This window comes from Oculina patagonica, chromosome 13 (assembly GCF_052425735.1).
Source record: "Oculina patagonica isolate OP01 chromosome 13, crgOcupat, whole genome shotgun sequence".
Classification (NCBI taxonomy): Eukaryota; Metazoa; Cnidaria; class Anthozoa; order Scleractinia; family Oculinidae; genus Oculina; species Oculina patagonica.
The window spans coordinates 1,451,923-1,476,855 of NC_135770.1; the positions used below are offsets into that span (position 1 = coordinate 1,451,923).

The 24,933-nt window shown below is 39.5% G+C and overlaps 2 protein-coding genes and 2 non-coding genes across 4 annotated transcripts; 3 read left to right on the top strand and 1 right to left on the bottom strand.

The window, feature by feature from the left end:
• The first annotated feature begins 456 nt into the window (after nucleotides 1–456).
• Nucleotides 457–7,939, top strand: LOC144636773 (acyl-CoA dehydrogenase family member 11-like). The gene is made up of 9 exons (XM_078495972.1): nucleotides 457–634; nucleotides 1,525–1,624; nucleotides 2,887–3,012; nucleotides 3,462–3,623; nucleotides 4,741–4,852; nucleotides 5,314–5,366; nucleotides 6,291–6,417; nucleotides 6,766–6,902; nucleotides 7,749–7,939. The coding sequence occupies exons 1-9, from the start codon at nucleotides 474–476 to the stop codon at nucleotides 7,863–7,865; spliced, it is 1,095 nt and encodes a 364-aa protein (XP_078352098.1). The 5' UTR covers nucleotides 457–473; the 3' UTR covers nucleotides 7,866–7,939.
• Nucleotides 7,940–10,803: 2,864 nt separating this feature from the next.
• Nucleotides 10,804–10,876, bottom strand: Trnal-uag (transfer RNA leucine (anticodon UAG)). The gene has a single exon. It is a non-coding gene; the product is annotated as a tRNA-Leu (tRNA).
• Nucleotides 10,877–11,041: 165 nt separating this feature from the next.
• On the top strand, nucleotides 11,042–11,114 carry Trnal-uag (transfer RNA leucine (anticodon UAG)). The gene has a single exon. It is a non-coding gene; the product is annotated as a tRNA-Leu (tRNA).
• A 476-nt stretch (nucleotides 11,115–11,590) lies between these two features.
• Nucleotides 11,591–24,721, top strand: LOC144636759 (uncharacterized). The gene is made up of 10 exons (XM_078495955.1): nucleotides 11,591–11,648; nucleotides 14,503–14,795; nucleotides 15,748–15,976; nucleotides 16,606–16,801; nucleotides 17,909–18,127; nucleotides 19,544–19,678; nucleotides 20,515–20,624; nucleotides 21,795–21,906; nucleotides 22,293–22,365; nucleotides 23,158–24,721. Exons 2-10 carry the CDS (start codon nucleotides 14,505–14,507, stop codon nucleotides 23,332–23,334), a joined length of 1,542 nt encoding a protein of 513 aa, XP_078352081.1. The 5' UTR covers nucleotides 11,591–11,648; nucleotides 14,503–14,504; the 3' UTR covers nucleotides 23,335–24,721.
• Nucleotides 24,722–24,933: the final 212 nt, after the last annotated feature.

Consider the following 24,933-nt stretch of genomic DNA (forward strand, 5'->3'; position numbering starts at 1 on the left):
ATTGGTTGGAAATCTACTTGTACATACATCAAAACAAAGAAAAAACTACAAAGATGTCTTAATTTTTCTTTTATTTCACTTCCACGTGAACTTTTTTAACCCGCCTTTCAATAACACCAATAACAACACTGACTCCTGTTCCAGTCGGCCGAGGTAATCGAGGCTGCGGTACAAGTTTTTCACAAACGATTATTCTTTTGGCCGTTATTGTGCTGGCAAAGCGTGCTGTCGGAAAATACCAGGCTAAACTCGCATTATGATTTCTTTTCTTAAAGTCTGTGTTGTTATTAGGTCTCTGTTAACTAGAATGAAGTCGTATTAGAAATAAAGCTAAGGCGATTGTAATCTGGACTGAAATACTTGAGTTTTATGCAATCACGTGACATTTTAACGTGACATGACGTCACGCCGTCAAATGACGTCGATCAAATAAACAAATGTCCGGTAACACAAAGTTTGCAAATCTGTCAACCATGGAGGACGACGAAAGTATTGAGGCCAAGAAACTTCAGGAATATTGGAAGCAGGCGATGGAAGATTACACCGCCGATAGCTCGAAACTTCACGAATATCTGAAACAAAACCTGGTAGGTTTTCCTGAAGGAGACGGAGAGCTCAAAATTTTCAAGTTCAGGTATGGAAAGAAGTAGACCGGCGTAACATCTAATAGCTAAATGTCGGTTCACTTGATTGAAGTGTTTATTTCGCTAAGACTGTTAATATTAGCCACACAGTATTGGAAATTTGCGCTAACAATCTGTAACTGAGTTTTCTCGTTTTGTTTTAAGACGTCTATGAATTGTACAAAACGGTAAACTTGATCGATCGTGACGCTTCAAACGATCATAATGAACAAATAAGCCACAGGAATTATTTGCATAATCTTTATTGTACTAAAGCCCCACATAATCAATTATATTCGAAAGCCAGTCAACAAATTCAAAGATAAATGGGCCCGAAATAAGTTTTGAAATGTGCTGTTTAAAATTCACCAGGTCACGGTTGGAACTAGCGCGATCAAGATTTTTTAATTTCGGAACCAGTGATTCCCTATATGAACAAGATAATAAAATTATGATAGTTTACTACATTAGTGATATTTGGCATCGCTTGAGAAACTGTTTTCGGTCGAGATATTTTTATTAGTTTAAAATTTTATATCAGTTAAAAATTTTCATCGTTTCAAATTCCCGAGATCGAAACTTTTTTCTGTGTGTACTTAGTTTGCTTAAAAATCAGACGGGAGACAAACAGGCCGGCCTGTATATGTTGCTCTGATCTGATTTCGCAGGGTATGGAAGCGCGGTCCACAACATATCATGCCGCAGCAGTACATTTCTTGTCCCTTTTAAGGTCATGTCACATCGTGTGTGCAGGTGCCGAAACTCTGAAGGGATGTGTTTGGAGGGACATCCTTGTGATTTTGCCCTTGCTACATGTTTCTGCAACATGGATATTCCTGTCAGCAACATTGATAGTCAGCCAAGGCTAAATTTCTTGATCTTTTTTTACTGATCCCCACAGGGCTGGAACCTCAAATCCAACTTTTCTACTTCGAAAAAATGGCAAAGAATTCGTGTTACGGCACAAGTCACCAGTTGAGCTCTACGCTGGTTATCACAAGGTAAATCTATTGGCCTTCACCGAGAGAGCTGATTATTTAAAATCGATGTTTCGGCGGGCAGTCTCCAGATGCAAAAATACTGAAAATTTAAAAGGACAATGGACAAACGTAGTCCGGGGGCCCGTTTCTCGAAAGCCCCGAAAACATTTCGGGCCCGTAAAGCCATTTTAAATTATCTGTATTTTAAAAACAGAGAAGTGTATAGGCCTGACACTTTGTATGAATTACATGTAAAAAAGGAAAGTTCTTAAGTCAAATATTTGTCTGTCACTGACTATTATCAAACGTTTTAAACAACGTGAGGCATGGCATTCTCTAAGGGACCAGAACGCGGGAAATGAACATATTGACATTCCCGACATTTACAAGTCGCTAGTGTGACATTTAAAGTCTCGCGCAGCGATCGCGCGCTTTCGCCATGTCACGCGTGTTCTGTGAGACACTCTCGCACGCGCATAATGTAACCGTTGTAAGCCGTTGGCTTTTCTCAAAACCGAGGAAGGCCGAAGATTCTCGGCCGAAACGTCTTTATAAGTTTCAAACAAACGTTGTTTAAAACGTTTGATAATAGTCAGTGACAGACAAATATTTGACTTATGAATATTCCTGACTGCAATTTCAGTGTTTAAGGAAAGTTCTGTTCATATGAAAAGCATCATCAAATTAAACAGCTCTGTAATTATAAGGTTTGAGAGTTTGCTTTGCCTTTTCAGGTGGGACAACTTTTCGAGACATTCAAGAAACGGGCCAAAGGTGTTAAAAAGAAAATCGAATAGTATCAGCTGCACATAGGTTTGGCAGAGGCCTTTAAATGGCTGTCAGCTTATCTATTTGATGTAGGGTGTCATGTGTAATAGCCTGCGTTGCAGACGAACTAAACCCCGGTATAGTACCAGGGTTTAGGTCGTCTCCAACGCAGGCGACAGGTGAAAGTGTTGACATTCTTCAGATATTTTTCTTTTTATCAGGACCTCCGGATTACAAAACCAGCGCCGCGCTAGCTCCTTATGTGGGGAAATGCGGGGGTAGAAAATTCTCATTGAAGGGTCTTGAAGGGCTTGCTACTCCGGAATGTTTTTTATTCTGGAATGTGATTATTGTGATTATTGCCAATTATTACGGTAAGAAAATGCACGGAGGACAGATAACATTTTCTTAAGGAACTCTTTTTTGAGACTTGAGAACGCTTCTTTATTTATTCCACTTTATCCACGTCACTATTCCACTTAACTCTTTTTTTGTTAATGATTTCCATTCAATAGGTCGACGTGGAGTATAAGATCATGTCCGCCCTGGGAAAGGCTTCTTTTCCAGTACCTAAAATGTATCTCTTCTGTGAGGACAAGACAATTATGGGCGAAGAATTTTACGTTATGGAGTACATCAAGGTATAAAGTTAAAAGAATTAAAATTTGGGCAATTATCTACCTTGTAAGGTTTACTTTTATCAACTTATCTTGGCTGTCCAAGACATTGTCCTCGGCGTTTCTGGACTCCAGACGTTAGCACGCGAACTTACAGAATGATGCTGCCATTCATAGCAACAGGTTAATAACAGGATTTCGTCACTACTTCAAGGCACCGCTGTGTGTAAAGAATATACCGCCTTGCCGACCCATGTGAGGCATAATTGGAATAGATTGTAATGACAAGAGTTTTCTTTTTGAGTATGAAGGAGACTCTGGGATCACCATTAAGATTTTCTTCGTCCAGAAGAATTCTATTTTACTCTTTTATAAGAGCCAAATTAGTTCGAAAGAACATTCCCTCAGTTTTCCTTTAGTCAACTTGACATACCACATCCGGGTGCTATCCTTTCACATAACTCTTTTTTCAGGCGCGTCAGTTCCCAGATCACAATTTACCCGATGTTTCTCCAGACCAGAGAAAGGCTATCTATGAGGTTGCAATAAGAACACTGGTGCAACTTCAATCAGTTGAAATAGATAAGCTTCAGTTAGATGGCATCGGTGACAAAGAGAACTACTTTAAGCAGAGGGTAGGTGCCCGGGGGGGGGGGGGTACTCCCATATAAGGGCTATACGGGTATGTGCCGCTCAGCAGGGTATGCTTTTTGCCTCTCTGTCTCTGGAACAGGGTATAGAATTCAGCCTTTTGACTCTGGAACAGGGTCGATTTTTCCCAGAATCCTGATTAAACACGATCAAGTTTAGCTATAAAACTCCGCTTCTCTCATCGCTTTATCTCCGAGCCACAGACGAAGTCAGGTGAGCGCTTTGTGATATATGCCAGTGTTTTTATATCTATCTACATGTATTTACATTGTGGATATTGTCTGGAACAGGGTACCTATTTTGCAATGTTTGTCTGGAACAGGGTCGCAAATTCAGCTTTTTTTCTCTGGAACAGGTCCAGAGTCTCAGAGACTCAGCGGCACACCCCCGTAGAACATTTTGAGGGAGTACCCCCCCCCCCCCCCCCCGCGGGGGTAGGTGTTATAACAAATGCAACAGAAGGCTGTAATCTGAAAAATTAATTAATACTCTATAATTTAAATCAAAAGTTATTATTACTTTTTTTTAATTTTACGAGATGTGCAGTGATTATGCAACTGGGAGCAGTAGCTTGAACTACCCTTTAGCGCTAATCCGTGATTTGAACTTAACAAGAATTTAAAAGTTTTGTTTAAATGCAATTTTTACTGCTTCGCATTAAACTTTAAATATAACTTTCTGAAACGTCAAAGCAAAACTACACTGCAGGGAATATCTTTGTTCAATGCTTTGAATGTAATTAAACCACGTGATTTAACCATTAAGCATATGTTGTTCGCAAACAGTACTTGATTACCGTTTAATTACCATTATTTTTGTTAAGAACACATTGCAAGAACGATGATAGCATGTGTAGCAGGCGCCTGTGTAGTTTTCGAGCGCGCGTATGGGAGGGGAGAACGCTTCTCCCTCTTCCTGTCGCGTGACCTTCTCGCGATGTCGCGCCCTTTTAAAACGCACGCTTGAAAACTACACAGGCGCCAGCTACGAAGGCTAGGACGATGACTTAGTTCTCATAATAACAAATACATTGGTTGGGTTGAGGTTTTTTTCTCTTGTGATGTGAACTGGCTACTCTGTAACATGGTTTTCATCTTTCAGATTGATTTGCTATATGAAGGCTACAAACGAACAGAAATGAAGGAAATTCCTAAAGTTCATCGATTAGTGGAATGGCTCAAAGATAACATACCCAAGGACGGAAAGAAACCTGGTATGAAGTGATAAACAGTTATTCCAGATTGCTTTAATTTTCGTTAGAAGAGAGGAAATAACATTGCTAACGTACCCCGAATTTTTCTGCCTTCATCCTTGTACTGGAATTGCTGAAATCACAAACTTTGTTATAATGCTGGAATATATTCCCAATAGCGCGCGCTCTCATTGGCTACTTCGAGGTCACATGACATCTAACAATGAAACTGTTGCCCTCCAAATGTCTCTGAACATTGCAAAATCTATAACGTCGGAGGATAACAGTGCACTGTTACCCAAAATGTTGACCGACGACCGCCGTTCTTCTAAAGTCTTTGTTGTGCTATATAACAAATTACTTAAAATCACCCTCGGGAAACCAGTTAATTTTGTTTTCCTGGAATCCGACTTGGGGACGAGGGGACTGTTTCCCTCGAAACCAGTCACTAAGTGTTAAGTATTGACTTTTTCTATTTTCAGTTATTCACCACACTGATTTCAGGATTTCAAATATGTTGTTTCACCCAGAGGAGGTAATAATACACATTTTGCTATTATTTCAATCCATTTGCAGTTTTATAGTCAATATACATTGATTTGAATTCCTGGTGACAATTCCTTCTATTCTAATCGAAAAATTTACCCTGGAAAAATAAAGCACTCTAACTGGCTGGGTGTCGTCGCGTTTTTATTTAACAGTTAGACTACGAGCTCGAGTTTTCTTTAAGGAAATAGTTAACGAGCCGCAGCCGAGTTGACTGTCACTCATAGAAAACGAACGCGTGTAGTCTAAATGCTTTAGTAGAAACTCTAAAGGATCACTGTCCAAAACTTGCAATTTATGCACTTTTAAGCCAAAAATTACGATTAATTGTCTTCTGATCATGAAAGAGCAACGCGCGCGCGATCATATTTTATCAGCGAATAGAAAACAACGGGAGAACAAATCAGATTCGCGGATTTCCAATAGAACATGACTGAGTTTCTACTAAAACTCTATAACGGAAAGTTCTTTCTGTTTGTGTGTGAAAGAGAAAAAGGAAATTGAACCACAGGTGCTCAAATTGGGGCTCCCGAATTGAAGACGGGACCTTTAATTTCTGGCGCAAAAAGGTGGGTGAAGGATTATACAGTTACCATTGCATGATGGGAACTACTACTTGTGAAGAATAAGAATAAACTCTGTTGCTTTGATCGAGTCTCTAGGTTTTCCCCAAATACTACACGGTGACAGCGGTGCCCGTAAAATGCCATGAAACAACGTGGTAAACTAAGCCGAACATCCTACAGCAATTGACAATCCTCCTCATCGGGTGAAACAATCCCGCTTTCGAGCGAGTTTGAAGGGGCTGAAAAACCTCTGGTACTGAGCATCTAAGGCGATACACTTGTTGGAAGTTTCTTGGCGAGTGATCACTAAATTAACCGCTATTTGTATCTGGCCATTTTTGTTTCAGGCTCAAGTCTTGGCCCTGATAGACTGGGAAGCAGCAACCTGGGGACATCCATTTGAGGACCTTGCATACTTCTGTTTCTCTTACCACTACCCTGAAGAATTAGACATTATGCCTGGCTTTAAAGTCCGTAAGTTACGTTCTGCACCCTAGCTACTTTCCAAAAAATAAGACGGGAACCTTTTCCTTAACCCAGATAAAGGACAATCAGTCTTACTTCGCTCTAGTAGCTTTTGTTAGTTGGGTTTGTAAACGTGAAGTGGCATTTTTTTCGGGAGGGGGGGGGATTGGAGCGGGGAAAGAAGGCAAGTGGGTGGGGTGGGTGAACAGGGTTTTAAACTTCCTGCCTCTCGCACCTCGCACCTCGCAAACAAAGCTGTGGTTATCCTCGGAAATCCTCCTTCCCACCCTTTGTTTCCGCAAAACTTCTGTCGAGGCAAGGGTCTAAAGACACTTGATCAATTTTTTCCCCCCCTAGGTTATATCTCAGAAGGGATCCCCAGTGAGGAGGCTTTGCTTTCTTTATACTGTGAGTTGACCGGTAACAGTCTTCCTCTTCCAAACTGGTCATTCTTTTTGGCAATAATATGTCTCCGTGTGGTCGTAAATATCCAGGTGAGTTGAGCTATAAACATCCCCCGAACCTATTATTATATATCTAGATATGATGTTATGAAATTAGAGCGCAGTGGGTTCGTTTCGGGTTCTTTTGGCTCGTCACGCCAACTTTCTTCCCCAACCGTGGAGAGAAAAGATTGCGTGACGAACCGAAAGAACATCAGTGCATGGTCGTAACTAGCAAGAGGCAAGACGAGGCACTTGCCTCGTCAAGACTTTTACCCAAAATTAAAAACAAAATATGTTTTGTTGGGAAAATAATCCCCCATTGAACAAGATTGATTTTCCTGAAGAAATACCTCATGAAAAATGTCTTTGAAATAGTTTCAGAGCTTCTAGATTTCAAAATTTTCTGGAGGGCATGCCCCCAGAACTTCCTAGCAAGACCTTGCCTCGTCTATGGCAAAGGTCTGATTACGGCCCTGATCAGTGTAGGAGGAAGTATTGCCGGGATCTTTTTTTTTTTTTATTTTGCAAGTTTGTGGATCGAGCACAAAGCAAGGTTCATTATGTTCAAAATGTGAAAACTCCACATTCATGTGCATTCGTGGAACGCTTGGGAGGCGTCATTGTTTGTAGTTAATTTGGTGCTCACCAAGGTGGCTCTGAAACATGCTCCGGAGAATTTTTTTAACTTTGCAAAAAGTTGTATCGTAACATGCTGATCATTATTAAATAATGAAAATGAGGGTCACAACTAGTTCAGCAATTATTGGGCATTCGTTTGATACCAGTTTTTGTAGTGGTTACTGATAAATGTTTGTAGCACTGATCCATCAAAGTATAAAAGTACTGAAAACTGTCTTGAGCCTCCTAAAAAGAGTTCCGTTTTCTTTATTTCAGACCATGTTTGCACAGTTAGCTGCCGGTGGTGTTGAATTGCCATTTTCTTTCAAAGGCGTAGATGACTTGTTGGAACCCCTTGTAAAACACGCCTGTACAATTTTAGGGCTCCAGTAAACTGTTCAGCGGCTCTTAGATCTGACATGCAAGATTACATGTATACCATTAAACATAAATAAAACTAGTATTATTAATAATTCGCTTCGTTCTTGTTTGATATAAATTTAACTTAACAGAAACACCTGACTTTCTATTAAAGAATTAAATTTTAGATAACCTGCTAAGTTTCAGGCCAAACGTCAAAAACTTCACATGAGACGAATTAAGTTGCAGTTTTGGTCGACCCAAACAGGTAAAGCTCGACCGTTGGGTCGAACGTCACCGAACCAAATTCGGGGCAGTAAGAACGAATATTTCGAGGCTAAAATACATTAACATACAAATTTAAAATTTATTTCTTAAGGTATTCCCTTGAAATATAACTGCTCATAGATTTGCAACCAAGGGTTTTGCCAGTTGGTTGTTTACCTTAAGGGAAGGTAAATTTTGAAATAAAAAAGGGGGGTCACCGTATTCGTTTAGAAGCAGGAAGACCTTGTACTTACCATATACTGAATTCCTTATATTTCCTTTGCGAGTACTGGCAAAGTACACGTCTTCGGTGATAATGTATTTTTCTGCCATAGAAATTGATCTGTATTCATTTTATAGAAAGAATTTGATCGCTATTTTCGGACTAAGGGCCTGTTTACATGATTCCGGAATGACTTTCATTCCGGAACGAAACTAGTTCCGGAATGAAGTTCGTTCTGCATTCACATGACAGAGTCGACCGGCTCAACCTAACGCGTTTTCACGTGCGTGGCTTTCGCGCGAGATCAAAAACAAAGTTGGCGTGTGTTTCGCGCAAACATGTTTTTGTGCCCACTAATGGCCGTATCTGCAATTTTAACGAGTAGTTTGACCATAGAGCTGCTTCTTTGGGCTAAACAGCAAATTCTATTACGTTTTTTCGCTCTGAATTCAAACTGTGGAGTCCGTATGCGGTTTCATTCTAGTCGCGATTTCATCTCGGAACGAAATTCGTTCTGTGTTTACATGATACCAGAATGAAATGTCATTCCAGAACGAAACTTTCATTCCGGAATGAAAACCGGAATGAACTCATTCCGGAATGACTTGACTTTCGTCTCGGTATCATGTAAACAGATACAGAGAAATGTATGGGGATGGAATGAACTCGTTCCGGAATGAAAGTCATTCCGGAATCATGTAAACAGGCCCTTTAAGAGAAAACAATGATAGGTCACCGAACTCGTTTACGAGAAAACGATGATTTCTCTCTCGCGCGAACCAAGCCGCATAGAAAAAGCCGCCATTTTGTTTCGCGCGCTAATTGCGCGTAAAATTCTGCGCAGTAAGGATGCGCAATGCAATACTAGGGAATCACCTTAAGTTCGTTTCATGAAAAGATCGACGTTTGTTCCACAGTCGATCTTCACACGTTCTATCCGTAGGGAGCAGACAGATAGAACGTGTGAGTCGCTCTTAATTCAGTCGGACCGGCGAACTCAACTGAGTCAAACGTCGAACTTTTTATGAACTTAATTCGCTCAGTTTAGTTTGTTTCATGTGAAGTTCGACGTTTGGCCTGAGCCTAAGGCTTTTAGGTGTGAAAATTAACTCAGTCAACAATTGAACCGGTCGGAACATATTCACGATACAAAGAAGAATAAGCTAAACCGGCAACCCAGCGGATTTTTTCCTAATTATAAAGACTTATCCTGGTTATCCTACTATCTTTGCCTTACTCTTTACCTTACGCCCTAACAAACAATACAACGTAGAAAGCGTCCATTTTATTCACCTCCCAGACGCTTACAACTGTTAAAATTGTCTGACGTTTAATGCGTTAAACCGAATGCAAGGCTGATCGGACGGCTTATCGCTGATCCTGATCTACGCCAAGGTCCGGCTTCACTTTGCTGCCGTTTGTACAAGTGCTCCTTACATTTGTATTCCAGAGGACCTTGTTTAATGCGTTATCGACAACTCACTGAAAAGGTAGAAGTCGGTCGCTTTCAAGAGCTTCCAGCATGCCAAATATCCTGCTTAGCAGTCGTTTTTACGAGCGCGCGGAGCAAATTCTCGACATTTGAATTCACGGGAGCAAAAGTGAGAACTATGACTTTGTTATCAGTGAAAAAAGCTATAATTCACTAAAGAAATCGTTCTTTTGCACTTTTTTCCCTATTGTTTTTTTGTAATAGATATGTCTTGTTGGATCTTACATATTTCGCGCCCTTTCAGATCCCTTAGGAATTCGATTACATCATTAGCTTTTGTTTTTACTTTTATATTTAAATTCACGGCGTCGTTTAGTTAGTTTTCCGTCATAGTGTTGTACGAGCTGTAGCGCAGTTTTCTGCAGTTTTCGCCTGTTTTATACAGATAACCACTTTCGCGGCCACAGCGCCAAAAAAAATGTAAGTTTGTTTATAGTTCGCTTTCGCTACCTTGTAATTTGTGCTTTATAAGTTTCTTTATTTTGCTTTTCAGTTTAAATCTCACTAAAGATCTCGCTAAAGACCTCGCTAAAGACCTCGCTAAAGACACTGAACTTCAATCTAAATATACTGTTTACTGTGTGAGAGTTTACTATTGTGTGGTTTACTGGTCGCGAGAATTTATTTCGCCTTATGGCAGCTACAGTCTTGCATGTTGTTTCTACGTGTCAGTGACCAACTCGAAAGCTTAAGCTTCTTTGGTCACTGAGCACATTTTAGTTTTGTTCTTTATTGTATATTTTATTTCTTCTATTTACGGTATTTTCTTCGCTGATGTTTTAATTTAATTCTTGTATGATTTCTGTAAATAGAACAAAATAATAATTTAAATCTTACAAAAATCTAAATACCATCTTTGGAAACGTCAGCTTTTTAAAATTTGCTCTGGTAGTTTAATTACCTTTATCAGCTTCGCCCAAGTGAGTCTTTATGTAGAAATATAGCATGATAAATTTTGCATTAACTGAAAAACTCGGAAAAAAATTCCGAGTACCAGATGGGATTTGAACCCACGACCCTCCGTGTTCTAGGACGGATGCTCTACCACTGAGCTACTGGGACTCTGTGGCGAGCAAGTAAGCGGGATGGTTGCATCTCAAGTATGCTTTAATGTGACTGCGCGATGCAGTTATGAGTCCTATGTATGTGTACTTGTACTGATTTGACTATGTGACTGCGTGATGCGGTTCTAGTCAAGACCCACATTTCACCCTTGCTCGCCACAGAGTCCCAGTAGCTCAGTGGTAGAGCATCCGTCCTAGAACACGGAGGGTCGTGGGTTCAAATCCCATCTGGTACTCGGAATTTTTTTCCGAGTTTTTCAGTTAATGCAAAATTTATCATGCTATATTTATCAGCTTCCAGTTGATAATCAACAAGTGTTATCACTAAAGAGCCGAAAACAGATTTTTTTCAACCAATTCTAAAGAATAAGGAAGAGAAGCTTAGTCGTTGGTAACGGTACGCGGTCGTCACGGTTCATGCATAGTCATAATGAACGCAAGAGTCTCGTGCGACGTTAAAGTTCTCAATCATTTTGTCGTTCGACAAAATTACATTTTTAAGTTAACTGTTGTGGAAGCAGATGTCGCTTTCCCCAGGCTCTGGTTGGGTACGACGTCAAAGCGTTTCATTCACTGATATATAGATATCACTGAAATATCAATTAAAAAATAACTTGGATTTTTATTGGTTACCAACAGAATTACCATACAACGTTTTTTTTTTACTGTTGGGCGTAGCATATTTAAGACTCATTTACCCATCATCAACTTGCATCGAGCTACGAACAAAGGTCTTTTCATCTATTTTGGTCTTTTTGAGGAGAACTAAGGTAAGATAGCTTTTGGATTAAAGCAGGTAAACGCACTTTGCTAAATAATGTCTAAAACATTGGATCTGAAAACTTATTTTAGTTGGACATTTTTTTGTGACTTATTTTCTGGACTCTGCACTGACTCTGTGAATTGCTGGGCACCGAAGCGAATCAACCGCAAATGCAAAAACACTTTTACCTTGCGCTTTTGACTTTAGTTTGAGTTCTTAATTTCTTCTGAGGACTTGTAGATCGAAGTTGAGGTTGCGTCAGATTGTGCTTGACAGTTGGAGGAGCAAGGGCTTTCCTCGCTCGAGCCCGGTATGACCAATCGATGAAATCAAATTTGGATCGACTGTTATTATTTAACATTTATGCCGCTAGAAAAAAATGACAATCGATAAAGCTAGCCTATTGTTCCGTTATCTATCTGTACATTAGGCTTTCTTGAATACACTAAAATTTGAAAGACATCATTGTCAAAATTTTCCAGCCATGATCTGAAATGGTTTAAAGATCAGAAGCTAAAGGCTGAGCCAAATGGGTCACTATAGTTTTAGCAGGGAAGCAGGGATGAAAACAGACGAGATCTAATTATATATTGCTGATGGCGTAGATTAGAACGTGCATATTTTGTAATGACACAATGCCTTTTTATTAGTCTATAAATATGCAAATTAAAAACGTTTGTATCTTCAGCGAAAAAAAAAACGTATAGAAAATTATTTAAGTTATCCAGCTTTATTCATTTAATTTATAATTGTATTTCTCTTCACAACATCAGAACATGACCGAATGTACAGAAAACGAGAGCGCATTGCCTCTTGATGAGGCGTCAAATGTTTTCTAGCAAATTCTGTTGTTATGGCATAGGCAGACCACCCTATGTGTTCGTGGTTAATAATTGTTCACTCAAGACGAACAATAGAAATATGTTGAAATCTATGAGAGTTACGAATAAAGCTCTGAATAAAGCTCTGAAAATTACATTTATAAATGAACCTCTTTCGAAATATTTCAATAAAGGTGAATTAAATGTTAATCTATTCATGTGTGGTGTTTTTTTCGCGTTCTGGGCCGTATTAAGCGTTTTTTTCGTATGTTACGTTCGGCCGTAGAAACATCACAATTTAGAAACATCACATTTTAGCATATTCCCCATCATCACTTGAATTAAATAACCGTCCTCAAGATAGTACGCTGTATCATTGCCGGAGAAAAATCAGGTAAGATCAGTTTAAGTCCCAAAGAAAGTTTTCAAATTTTTTTTTTTTGCAAGTATGTATGGAGTTTAAAAGATCAGAACACTAAGCATGACATCAAGTGGTGCAAAGTTAAACAGCCTAGGTCTTATTCGAATATTACCAAGAGATGTAATTTGTGTTTGTGGGGAAATGTTTCATTTTATGTAAACCGGAAACGAGCCCGTATCGTGTTGCAGACATGCTAGGAAATTCTTGCTGGAAAACGTTATCATGTAACTAGTGATAACGGTTCCCGCGTGACGTGACATGTGACACACAATGTATTGTACATATTGTTCTGTATTTTCAAATTTCTTTCAATGTAACCGGCAGTCCCCTGATTAAACAGATTTTAATGCCTTTGTTGAAATCGACTAAAAACAGATTTAACCTGAAAACCAATTTGACCTGCAACAGATATTTAACGAAGTCCGGATCACTTTGGTCGGTTTTCGTCGGTATGTTGGCGTAATTGTCGCAACTGACAAGCAGTGAAACGAACCTTCTGAAACAGTTGGCATAAGAAGCAATAAGAATCTATACCACACAAAGTTTTCATGTAATGCGGATTTGGACTTGAACGAGAACAGTGGCGAATATATCATTTTTACAGCAATATTTTAAGCGCTGAACGTTTATTTTCTTCTAATTTTAAATGCATTTTCCGGTATCTAAGAGCATGCCCCCTGGACCCCCTAGTTGCCTCACGCTTCTTCACTCAAATTCTTGATGCGCGGGACTGCAAGCTAAGTTAGCGTATCGAACTGTGAAACAGTATTTACGGGATTAAGTAGCCTGTGTACAGCCGTCCCGCTCCCCTCAAAATATCGGGGTGGGAACGGTTCCCTCCCGATTTTTTTTAGGGGAGCGGGACGGCTGTACACAGCTGGCTAGGGATTAAGCTTTTTGCATGGAATTATAAATGTAAGTCCAGCTGTTCTTTGTTCTATAGAAATACGTGCGTAATTTCGAAGTAATCAATATTGTAATTTAATTGAATTTTTTTCTCGCTTTACGCTCTACGTTTTTACGTATATTTAAATTTAATATACAAAAAAGGAAAGAAAATAGACGACATCGCATCTTTTAAACAGCTGAATATGCTATAAAAATAGCGTAATCTGCTGTTGAGGTACCACTAAAAAACAGATTTAAAAGGTGTGGAATCCGTAATCTCGCACCTTTTGGAATCCGGAATCCTCAGGCATTGAATCCGGAATCCAGTCACTGGAATCCGGAATCCAGTCACTGGAATCCGGAATCCACGATGCGGAATCCGGAATCCAAGACTCTCTTGGATTCTCTTACATGGGGCGAATACTTTTGTTGAGCGGGCACAGCTATTACGTAGCAGCTAATCTTAGGATCTGATATTATCCTGGAATACTTGCTTTCAAAATAACGTGTCGATCAATGAACGACTAACAAACAATTTTGGGAAAGAAAGACAACCTTATGTGTAACATTGCCATGTTTTGTTATTAATCACCGTGCATTTTTAATTTCTCATTTGAATTTTATTTTGCTTTCCACGCTTGCCAAAAACACTGCAAGACACGTAAAAATGTACAGCGATTCCATACTAATTTGAAGTCTTATCAGATATTTTTTTTAACTTTTCCTGATAGCAATGGCGCTAACCGCTGATCAAGTTTTGGAGAAAATTGGCAGCTTCGGTCGTTATCAGCTTCTGTTGTTAATCTTTGGTAACATACTTGTTTGGTTCTGGTATGGTTGGCCACTGCTCCTGTCAACATTCATCGCCGCTGAACCTGGCTGGCGTTGTGTTGTAAAAAGCAACAGCAGCGAGTGCAAAGTGAACGGAACCGTGTTCCCTGGGGACGAGAACTACGAACACAGGTGTGACATCTCTAGGAACGCCTGGGAGTTTGTTGACGACTTCACATCAGTAGTCACGGAGGTAACTATCATAATACAGCTTTGGTCTCAACTCGCTAATCTTTTGTTAATAATTTTTGTTGGAACTGCTTACAAAAGAAGTCGATCACTAGCTCTCGTTACACTGTCTATTTGTTCGCTTAGAGCACAGCTATCGTGAAGGAACTAGAAATATTGACACAGCAGTCTAACACCAGCTTTCCCCCCTCCCGCCTCAAGAATCTTAATCGTGGCTTACACCTGTGAGATAAGCAAAAGCATAAGCGCAAGCATAATGACAAGGATGTTTACAGTTGATATAAGCAGAAGCACAAGCTAAGACGACATACGCAAGTACAGTGCTTTAGAAATTCTGATGAACATTGCATGATATGAGAGACGTCAACATCAAAATATTGTGCTTGTGCCTATTTCATGTGGGTTAGCGCGCTCGACTCCGAGTCGAACGGCCCGGGTTCGAGTCCTGGCCGGGGCGTTTCGTTGTGTTCTTGGGCAAAGCACTTTACTCTCACAGTGCCTCTCTCCACCCAGGTGTATAAATGGGTACCGGCGAATTTACTGCTGAGGATAATCCCTGCGATGGACTGGCATCCCATCCAGGGGGGCAGTAGCAATACTCTCAGTTGCTTAATGCTACGGAAACCGGGATAAGCTCCGGCTGTATGGGCCACTTGGCTCGGACACAGACTTTACTTTTTACCTATTTCATGACGGTTCACACACGATTTTGATTATGCCTTATGTTAGTTCTTATCGAACAAGTGTGAACCAGGCGACACAGTTCGTCAAAGGGGCTCCTGTTGGTACCTATTCATATTTTCGGGTGGAAAGAGGCACAGCAGAAAATTAAGTGTCTTGCCTAAGAACTTGAACTTCGTGACCTGAAATTCAGGCTAGTCACGCTACCAATATCCCCGAGCAGCACTTTTGCACGTTAGCCGTTTTAAGTTAACCAGGTCATTTCATCCTTTCAGTTTGACTTGGTTTGTGACAAAGCACTCTTTGGCACCATAGCTGCTTCCTTGGTGTACCTTGGTTCGTTGATTGGTTGTATAGTTATCAGCACTCTCTCAGACAAATTCGGCAGGAAAAAGGCCATATTTGGCGCTGGATTTGGAATTGCCATATTCAGCTTACTGTCGGCTTTCCCGAATGTTTATTGGCTGTTTGCTGTCCTCCGGTTTCTCGTTGGCTTTGGCTTTGGTATGTATACTTTTTTCATATTGGCAGGGGTAGAGGGGTTTTTAGAATCCGGGTTTAGAGTTGGTGAGAAGACTAAGGGAGACGGGAAAAGATCTAGAGGGGAAATGAAGTGACCCAAGGCGGACGTATAAAAAAAATGACTCCACAAATTTGCCTAATACTGAATTTGCAATTAAGCAAACACAGAGTAATGTGAGCCTCCGGGGAAGTGATTACCAGGGGTAAAAGGAACGGGAAGCAAGAAGTTTAGACCCCTTCAAACAACGAACCAAAGAATGATGCGAAATTGATGCTGATGATGATGATGATGATGATGATGATGGGCAGGAGGAGGAGAAGGAGAAGGAGGAGGGGGAAGCGGGGGGGGGGGGGGGGGGCAGTACTTGTAACTGTACTTGTAATCGTAGGCATATAGAATTCTCCAACAACTACCAAAACTTGTTTTCAGTTAAAATAGCATCACCTTTAAGTCGCTTATTCATAATCACTTACGAATTTTGTCAGTGGAACTAACATCTCCTTTAATATCTTGTTACGACAAGCATTCTTAAACGCTGTTAGAGTATTCCATTCTACTATTATCAAGAGGATCGATAAAAAAACTAAATACCTGTTTTTTCTCCCAATAGGACAAGGATCGTGTATGTTTGTATTAGTCTCCGAGTTTGTGGGTGTTCGCCGCAGAAGCTTGATGGGAACATCATTTTTCTGTTCGTTTCCTCTTGCCTTGATGGCCTTGGCAGGAATTGCTTATCTTGTCAGAGACTGGAGGATTCTGTGCATAGTGACTGGAGCACCAGCAATTCCATTTGTGATTGGCTACTGGTAAGTCTGATATTTAAAGTATATTCCCTATTTTCCAATTGCCCATAATTCACTTTGTTTGCCCCCCAAATTTTGCATAAACTGTTGTTTTCAAATTCTCTTGGGAGGACTGCATATTTCCAAAACAATAGTTTATGCAAAATTTGGGGGGCAAACAAAGTGTATTATGGGCAATTGGAAAATAGAGAATTCTGATTTATTGAACAATTTTCTTTGGCATCTGACCCCGCCCCAAAACCCTTATCTACAAATAATGTTCAACTGTGCCATTATTGGCCATCGTACCTCCCGAAGTTGCACTAAGGTTGACGTTGTTAGCACGTCCTGTGTGTGAGGGCAATTCTCACTTTATTTGACAGTTTTATTTCTCACCCTCATTTAGCGAAGTGAGTTCAACTGCTCTATGCATTGGCCTGAGTCAATCGTATTAGACGATGGTCTGTGCCCGCGTTGACATTTAGAATTAAATTGGTTGTGGCCGTCTTGTGTGGCTGTCGAGGCCAGTTCTTGCATGGTGGAGTTGCCTCGTATGCCACTTTGTGCAATTGTGCACTGAGTTGTGGTATAGCAGTGGGTAAAATTGTCTCGTTCAGTTACTTTAGCAAGCAAGGAATTCCTAAAGTAGTTATATTTAAGTTCAATTTCTCGTCAAGCATTCCGAGATTATTGGATAGACCCGTAGGTTCAGCCCTACATTTCCAACATCGTTTTGTTCACAGCCGGGTGAAAACATTCATAGGTAGCAAAACAACCGAAGCAGACAGTGACGTGGCCCTTCCCTGCCTAAGAATCGCACTCAGTGATTATTTACTTTCAGCTGCCATTTGGACGAGGATTGCAAACCCATGCAACTGATCGATCAGTACCGCACGCAGACGTTTTCCTCACCAATGTGTGGTGGCCAATTTGCTTTAAGGATTAACACCGACAGCGAAATACGTTCCATGCACGATCATACCACACTAAACCGAAGCTTTCAATATATCTGTTACCTCATTCCTAAATCCGTTTCATTATGATAGAGTTTTTACCGTTTGCCTTATTTCCTCTTTGTTCATCCATGTTATAATTTAAATGCTGTTGTAAGAAGTAGTTGTTCGATTTCAGGTTTACTCCAGAGTCCCTTCGCTGGTTGATCGTGACGGGGAAGACTGAGCAGGCGTTAGAACTGTGTAAAAACATCGCGCGCGTCAACGGCAAAGAAATATCTGAGGGGGAGCTGCACTTTGAGGAAAACCAAGGGAGGCGTGAAAGACTGGGCGACATTCGGGATTTGTTCGGGTCTAGATTTATGGCAAAGAAGACTTTAATTATATGGTATTCTTGGTAAGAAAAGTGTCAAATGTTCTAATAAGTTAATCGAATAATTCATATTTTAATTCATATTTTAATACAAATTTTTTAGTACAAGTTTTTTAGTTTTCTGCGTGCCACTTATTTTACTTTACTGGACACTACCTATAACACTGACATGCCCTGCACCTGGTTCCTGGTAACATACGTCATTAATGTAGTTTTATTGTAATCTTTTATTAAGTTTTAGATTTTTATCACAATTTGTACTAGTTTTTAGGGTTGCGCCACGCATGGGTAACTTTTCCCGTTCGCGCAATTTCTATTTGTTCCTTTTTTTAAAACCACATGCAATTTATTTTTATACTATATTGTATTTAACATTTTGAGACCAATAAAATTGATAGATCGAAATTTTGTCTACTACTCTCCGAGATCGAAAGAACTAGACTAGGAGAGTTAAATTGTCAGTACCAGTGCCAAAATCGGTAAAACTGAACATCAGGTGCTATATATTTATAAGATGCAAACTCTTAGTTTGGCCTGGCAGCCCAATCCTCCCTCCTATGATGATGGTAAAACTCTTGGCTGTGTTCACTTTTTTCTCAAAAGATATTAAACCAAAAAACTTGTAGGAGTTATAATATATCCAAAGTTGTTTCCTTTGACGTCGAGTCCGCTACATGTAATGACCTGAGAATTACGCCATTTGACCTTATGATTTCCGAAAAGCCGTCATAAGGATTGCTTTTCTTATTATGACTAACGTTTTCAACAAAAATTTCATCTAAAAACAGGAAAATCAATAATTTTCAAAAAGTTCTTCCCGTGGCAACAACAATCCCTTGAACAGAGGCATGTCATACTAAATTGCTTTTGATAGATTTCGGTGAAGGCACCCTATTCCCGGTCGGGATAGACTTAACACCTTAACCATAAGTAAAAGGCATTATTCCCTCAAAAAGCTCTTCTCCGTCCTTCAACCCGCCGAACACAAGTTAATGATATTATAAAAAATGAGAGGACGTTGTATGTTTAACGTAGGTCCGTAAATAGCGCGTCGATGAAATGGCAAGTGGTTAAGTTTGTGATTGTGTTTTCAGTACCATCGTTGTTGTTTCTTCACTGAAATTAAAGTAAAAAGAGAGAAAATCCCCGTAGCCCATTATAAAATTAGTTGTCCAAAGATGGTGCAACGTCTGCCAATGTTGTTTTCAATAAGAAAGAGGAATTTAAATTGTTAACAATTTTATTTGAAAGGCACAGTTGCTTTATCATTTTTTCACTTAGGACACTTAGAAAACTGTTTTTTCTCCATTAGTCAGTAAAAATCATAATCATTGTATTATATTAATTGTGTATGAGTAATTAGGAATGAATGACCGTATGTTCTTTTGACAGGTTCAAGTTCTCCCATGTTAAGCTGTTTTCGTGATCATTACCTTTTAGGTTTGTCAATGCCGTGGTGTATTATGGGGTATTTTTCAGTATCCCGTATGTTGGTGGAAACATGTACCTGAACTTCTTCCTTGCCAGTGTCGTCGAACTTCCGGCAATCCCATCAGGCATTTGGATTTATAACAGGTCAGTCAGGTAACCTTTATTTAACCACCGCTCAAAAGCCAGACTACAAGCGCTTTCCATTTGTGCCGAAAAACCGTGAAAAACGTCCATCTGTGCCCGGCTGCTCTTCCAGTTATTTTAAAACTTGCATGCTTTACAGTTAAAATAATCTACTTTGTCGTGCTCTCCCTATTATCAACATGTACATACCGTACAATTCCGGTCATAAGCCCCCCCGCTTATAAGCCCCCCCGCTTATAAGCCCCCCCGGTTATAGGCCCATCATCCTGGAAACAAAAAAATACATCCGATTATAAGCCCCCCCGGATATAAGCCCCCCTCTACCGGATGACAGTACTGAATAGCGCTAACTTGTGTTGCTTTAATATGCGTTTTTAACTAAAAACGTATTTCCATCAACACTCCCGTGGCTCGTTTTCGAAACGTTTTTTTCATTCCGCTTATAAGCCCTCCCGGATATAAGCCCCTCCGTTTATAAGCCCACCCAAAACTCCTTACGAAGTTGTATAAGCCCAGGGCTTCCGGAATTCTACGGTATACGTTTGCTTCTGAGTACGAAATAAAAAAGATTGTGTTCTTTCCTGTCATCCTTGTCCTATTTGTAGGCTGATTTCGCTGCTTTCTTCACTGATTTGCGATGGACTAGCATCCCAACCAGGGGGGAGTAGACGCTTCATGCTACTGAAACTGGGATAAGCTCCGGCCTGATGAGCCACTAGGCTCAAACGCAGACTTTACCTACTTTCACTTGTTTAGGCCTGAGTGTGCCGAGCTTAAGTGGAAAATTGAAAGAAATTCATTTGGTATTTCATTAACTTGATTAAAAACTTTTTAAGGTTTGGTCGCAAGAAAGGTGTTTTCATTTCCATGCTGTTAGCCGCTGCTGGGGCTGCAGGCTCAGTTCTTTTAACAACTTATGACGAGCAAACTGCCGAGGTAAACACAGGTAAGGAGGTCGAATACTATCACGGTCAATCTCAATAATTTATATCAATTTTTTTGTCGAGCTTAATTCGAGTCAAAACTAGCTAAATTGTTTTCAGAACAAGTTCTTCCCATGGTGCATTGTAATCCATTCCGTTTAAGAAATGTCATCAAGATAACTGAGGTACTTAGTCAACAAGTTCGCGCGATGCCCGTATATGGTCAAGAAGGCCTTGTTATTTGCCATAGTTTACCAGGGTCCGTCCGAGGTCTTGCGAAGAGCTGCATTACGGTATGCCCAGCACTTGTAGCTGCAAAATGAGTTTCGTTGACAGTTTATTAAATAAAAAAAACAATAATCTTGCTCAATCTTGCGGAATATCGTCTGATTCTAGTCGACGAGGCCTTAGTTTCTGTCGGCTAAGTGGTCAGGATAAGTATCAGCCGATACTTCGCGCGATTACGCAAGATATTGTTAGGGCCTCTTTACATGAGAGCCGAGATGAGTTTCGTCCCGGGATGAAAACAATTTCATTTTACATGAGCGTGTTCATCCCGGGATAAGTCGTCCCGCCCGAGTTGAATTCATCTCGCCCGCGCTTACATAACATTACATTTCATCCCGGGAAGGACTGTTTACATGGGGTTTTTCGTCACGTTTCATCCCGGGATGACATTTCATCCCGGTGTTTCATCCCGGGATGAAATCGTCACGGGATGAACTCACCCCGGGACGAAATAATGTATCATCATATAAACAGCAACAAGAAAATAACCAGACACCGAGATGAATTCATCCCGGGACGAAAACTCTCATGTAAAGAGGCCCTTAGATATACCGGTGTTGGGTCTTGAGAGTACGAACCGGGCGCAGCAGTGATCCGTACAGTCAAGACCGAGGGCTGTTATGATAGGTCCCGAGCAAGCTGGTTAATAACAGATTTATTACACGACTTTTTGAAAAAAGAGCAATAGAAACTTGTTGGAACGGTAGGCTGGCAGGAAAAAAGTATTTGTTTGGTTGAGTCACTTTCCCTCTCAGCTGTCGTAGTCGTACAATAAAGCGACGTATTGACCACAGACCGCATTGACATCTTTTTGGAGATGGATTGCTGTAATATATGTTTGCTTGCACCACCTCTCCTGAAGGATGTCTCATAGTAGTTACTATTGTTTTAATTCTTGTTGGCAGGACATCTTGTCGGGCAAATCATGCTAGCCATGATCTGGGCCAAGTTTTGGATCACGGTATCATTTAATGGTATCTATGTCTATTCAGCAGAACTCTTCCCCACAGTTGTCAGGTAATGAATAATACCATAGTTACGCAAATAACAGAAAAACGAAAAAATAATGAATACTCTTGGAGTGTGGATTTGATATTTAAGGGATTTTTGTTTGAACAAAAAATTAATCGAATAAGTGCAAACAGCATGATTAATTTTTGTAAAAGTTTGGTTTCACAATACGTCCAACTGTTAAAGGAAAAAGAAAAGAAATAAGCAAACAAACAAAAAACAAACAAACAGACAAAAAACCTATCAAATGGAAGTATAACATAGATGGTTGGATAAAAAATTAATAGATAAATGAGAAATGAGTCCCTCTTGTCATATTGTGCATATACTATGTAGTCAGCAAGAACTGGCCTTTGATTACTTTAGTAACTATTTTGAATTATCATTCTTAGGAATGTTGCCATGGGAACCTCCAGTGCTGCATCCTATATTGGCCAGTTTTGTTCTCCCTACATTATCTTTTTAGTAAGTGATTTCCGTAATACTGATTTAGTTCATGTTTTATACTAAGGTTGATTTTCCCAATGAATACGTGCTTTTGTTAAGTTAATTAACACGTACAAATACAAGTCACAGTCAGATCAAAGTATTATAATTACAAGATTACAAGAGAAAGGCCCATATTTGCTGAAAATTTGCTTGATCTCTTTGAGTATTTGTAAATTGTCTTTTACCTGTAGGAGAAAGCTCTGGAAACAAAGTTTATCTTGTAGACCATTTGTGCAGAAAATGTAATGTTCTTCAGACAAGTATTAAGACATTACTATCCGATATTAAAAAACAGTAATTTGCCTACAAAGTTGTTTTGTGTTATATGTCGTGTCATTTAAACTATTTGTAAAGCTCACACTCAAAAAGATGATTACAAGAATAGTTTCACACCGTAAAATTTCGATAAGCTGTGGGCTTATATTTGTTAAAGTGGACTTCTAGGTGAGGTTATTTCTTGGATGGGACTTTTTAACGAAATAAGATTTGTTGGGTTTTACAATGATTCAGCTTTAATTTGGAAGGGGTTTGAGTCTGAAAAATATAATTGCGTTCAAGGATAAAACATGGTAAAAACTTTAAAACAATTCTACAGTCGCTATATGAGTACTACAAGAGGCTCATAATACTGTTACATCATAACCAAGCTTTCAGGGGGTGATTGGGATGGATCGGGTTTTTTGGCGGACATTTACGGTATTTCAGTTTCCTGGATACTAAATGCTTATATTGTTAAGACATAATTAACTCAACCTTGTATTATTTTAGCAACGTATTCATCCGATCTTACCGTATGGCATCATGGGATTGAACGCCTTGGTTGCCGGATTTTTGGGCATGTTCCTGCCGGAGACTCGGTACCAGCCTACATTGGAAACAGTAAAAGAGAAGGAGGAGGGGACTGGAAACGTGACGTTACAAAAAGTTACACAAAGAGCCTCTTAATAATGACGTAAAGCGAAAGTCGAAATTTAATCGTTGTCACATTTAAAAACTTATAACCAAGATTGTTTTAAGCTTTTCAATTAAATCTCGCACCGTTTTATAAAACAAATCTATTGTAAACATAATTAGAAACTTAGCAATGTTTACAAGAAATGTTTACGCTAGTTTTTCTGTCGACACTGGTAATTTTTTTGTTTTTTTGTTCAGATCGTTAACCGAAGGGTCTCTCTCTTATCATTAAAAGGCGGTTTCATTTTATTATTTCATTTATCAACAAATTCAATTGCTTAAATGCTACTAATAACTATAAAGTTTCATGCAAATCCTTATAATATTTTACCGCCGACACGATCGAGTGCTCATATCGAGAGCCTGAGCTCCCAGCTGTTCAAATTGATCAAATTTAATAATCACGATATCAAAAATGCTAAAAGCCCATTTTGGGCATGTTTGCATTGTTGTGACAGAAAACGTCAACGCTTAAAATTCAATCTTTCACAATCAAATTGATAGCTGGCAGCTTCCGTGCCGAGCAAAAACCGTCTTTAGAATTGCAATAAAAAACATAAAAATCCCCGTCATGATTGAGTCGTGGTGGTAAATTGACAAAGAGACAATGTATCTTTAAGTCAATGAACACAGCCATGTTTTCAAGCACGCAATAAAGGGGTAGAAATGTATCTTGTTGGACATTTTATTATTTTTTATGAGTCTTGCGAATAGTTTTCAAAAACCTAATGAAGAGTAAAAATGTAGAGAAGACTATAAAAACGTCTAATATACCTTATTTCTACCTGAGCGTATAAACCATATCCTATTTCAAACAAAATGGTCAAAATCTCTACCCTTTTTAGGTCGTTACTATTTTTCTTATATAACAAAGGATATTTTAAACTCTCTCCCGTATTCTGTTTGGCATGGCATCGGTGTAAATAAGCTTTAATAACCCATGTCATTATCCAACTTTACTTCGTGACGCACAAATAACGCGTGAGACTAGTAAAGGCTTGTAGTTCTTTTATTTCAGCCTGACCGCGCGAAAGATTGAAAAACCGTTGAAAGTCAGCAATTTGGGAAAAGAAAACATTTGATAATGAATAGTTTTTTATTCATCTCTTAAGAAGTATGATTTAATAGACACAGAGAATTTAAAGCCCTTCTCAAGTGTTTAGGCAAACCGAAGTAATTCCTAGGAAGGGTCTGATTAGAAAGGAAGAATAAGTTTTTGCCAGGTCATAAAATAATAGGGTATGAAAAATTCATTTTAATCTGAAACAGGGTAAGGTTACCTCTCCTCCAGTTCGTTGTTCAAGTTATGGCAATATGTGCAAGGTTCCACGCACGCAAAATTTCTTCTCGTATATTTGTTCTTTGTTAAAAAATATAAGGGAAGATTAAATCATTCGTTAACGATCATTATCTACACGGGCATTATTACTGGGATTCTGCTGCATTTTTGGCCAAAACAGTGCTCAAAATTATGACTTATAATCTTCTTTAATGCATGAAATGACCCTAGAACGCCAACTGAAGATTTTTTTATTTAAATTCAAACCTTCCTGCACGCTTTACCTATAATAAACTTTAAAGAAACTTTTA

What these genes read in the sequence shown, in the direction of transcription:
- LOC144636773 (XM_078495972.1), top strand. Translation starts at nt 474, where the DNA reads ATGGAGGACGACGAAAGTATTGAGGCCAAGAAACTTCAGGAATATTGG. An exon ending in CTCAAAATTTTCAAGTTCAG is followed by an intron (nt 635 to 1,524) that starts GTATGGAAAGAA and finishes TGATCCCCACAG; the next exon opens with GGCTGGAACCTCAAATCCAA. An exon ending in ACGTTATGGAGTACATCAAG is followed by an intron (nt 3,013 to 3,461) that starts GTATAAAGTTAA and finishes CTCTTTTTTCAG; the next exon opens with GCGCGTCAGTTCCCAGATCA.
- LOC144636759 (XM_078495955.1), top strand. Translation starts at nt 14,505, where the DNA reads ATGGCGCTAACCGCTGATCAAGTTTTGGAGAAAATTGGCAGCTTCGGT. An exon ending in TCACATCAGTAGTCACGGAG is followed by an intron (nt 14,796 to 15,747) that starts GTAACTATCATA and finishes TCATCCTTTCAG; the next exon opens with TTTGACTTGGTTTGTGACAA. An exon ending in CCATTTGTGATTGGCTACTG is followed by an intron (nt 16,802 to 17,908) that starts GTAAGTCTGATA and finishes GTTCGATTTCAG; the next exon opens with GTTTACTCCAGAGTCCCTTC.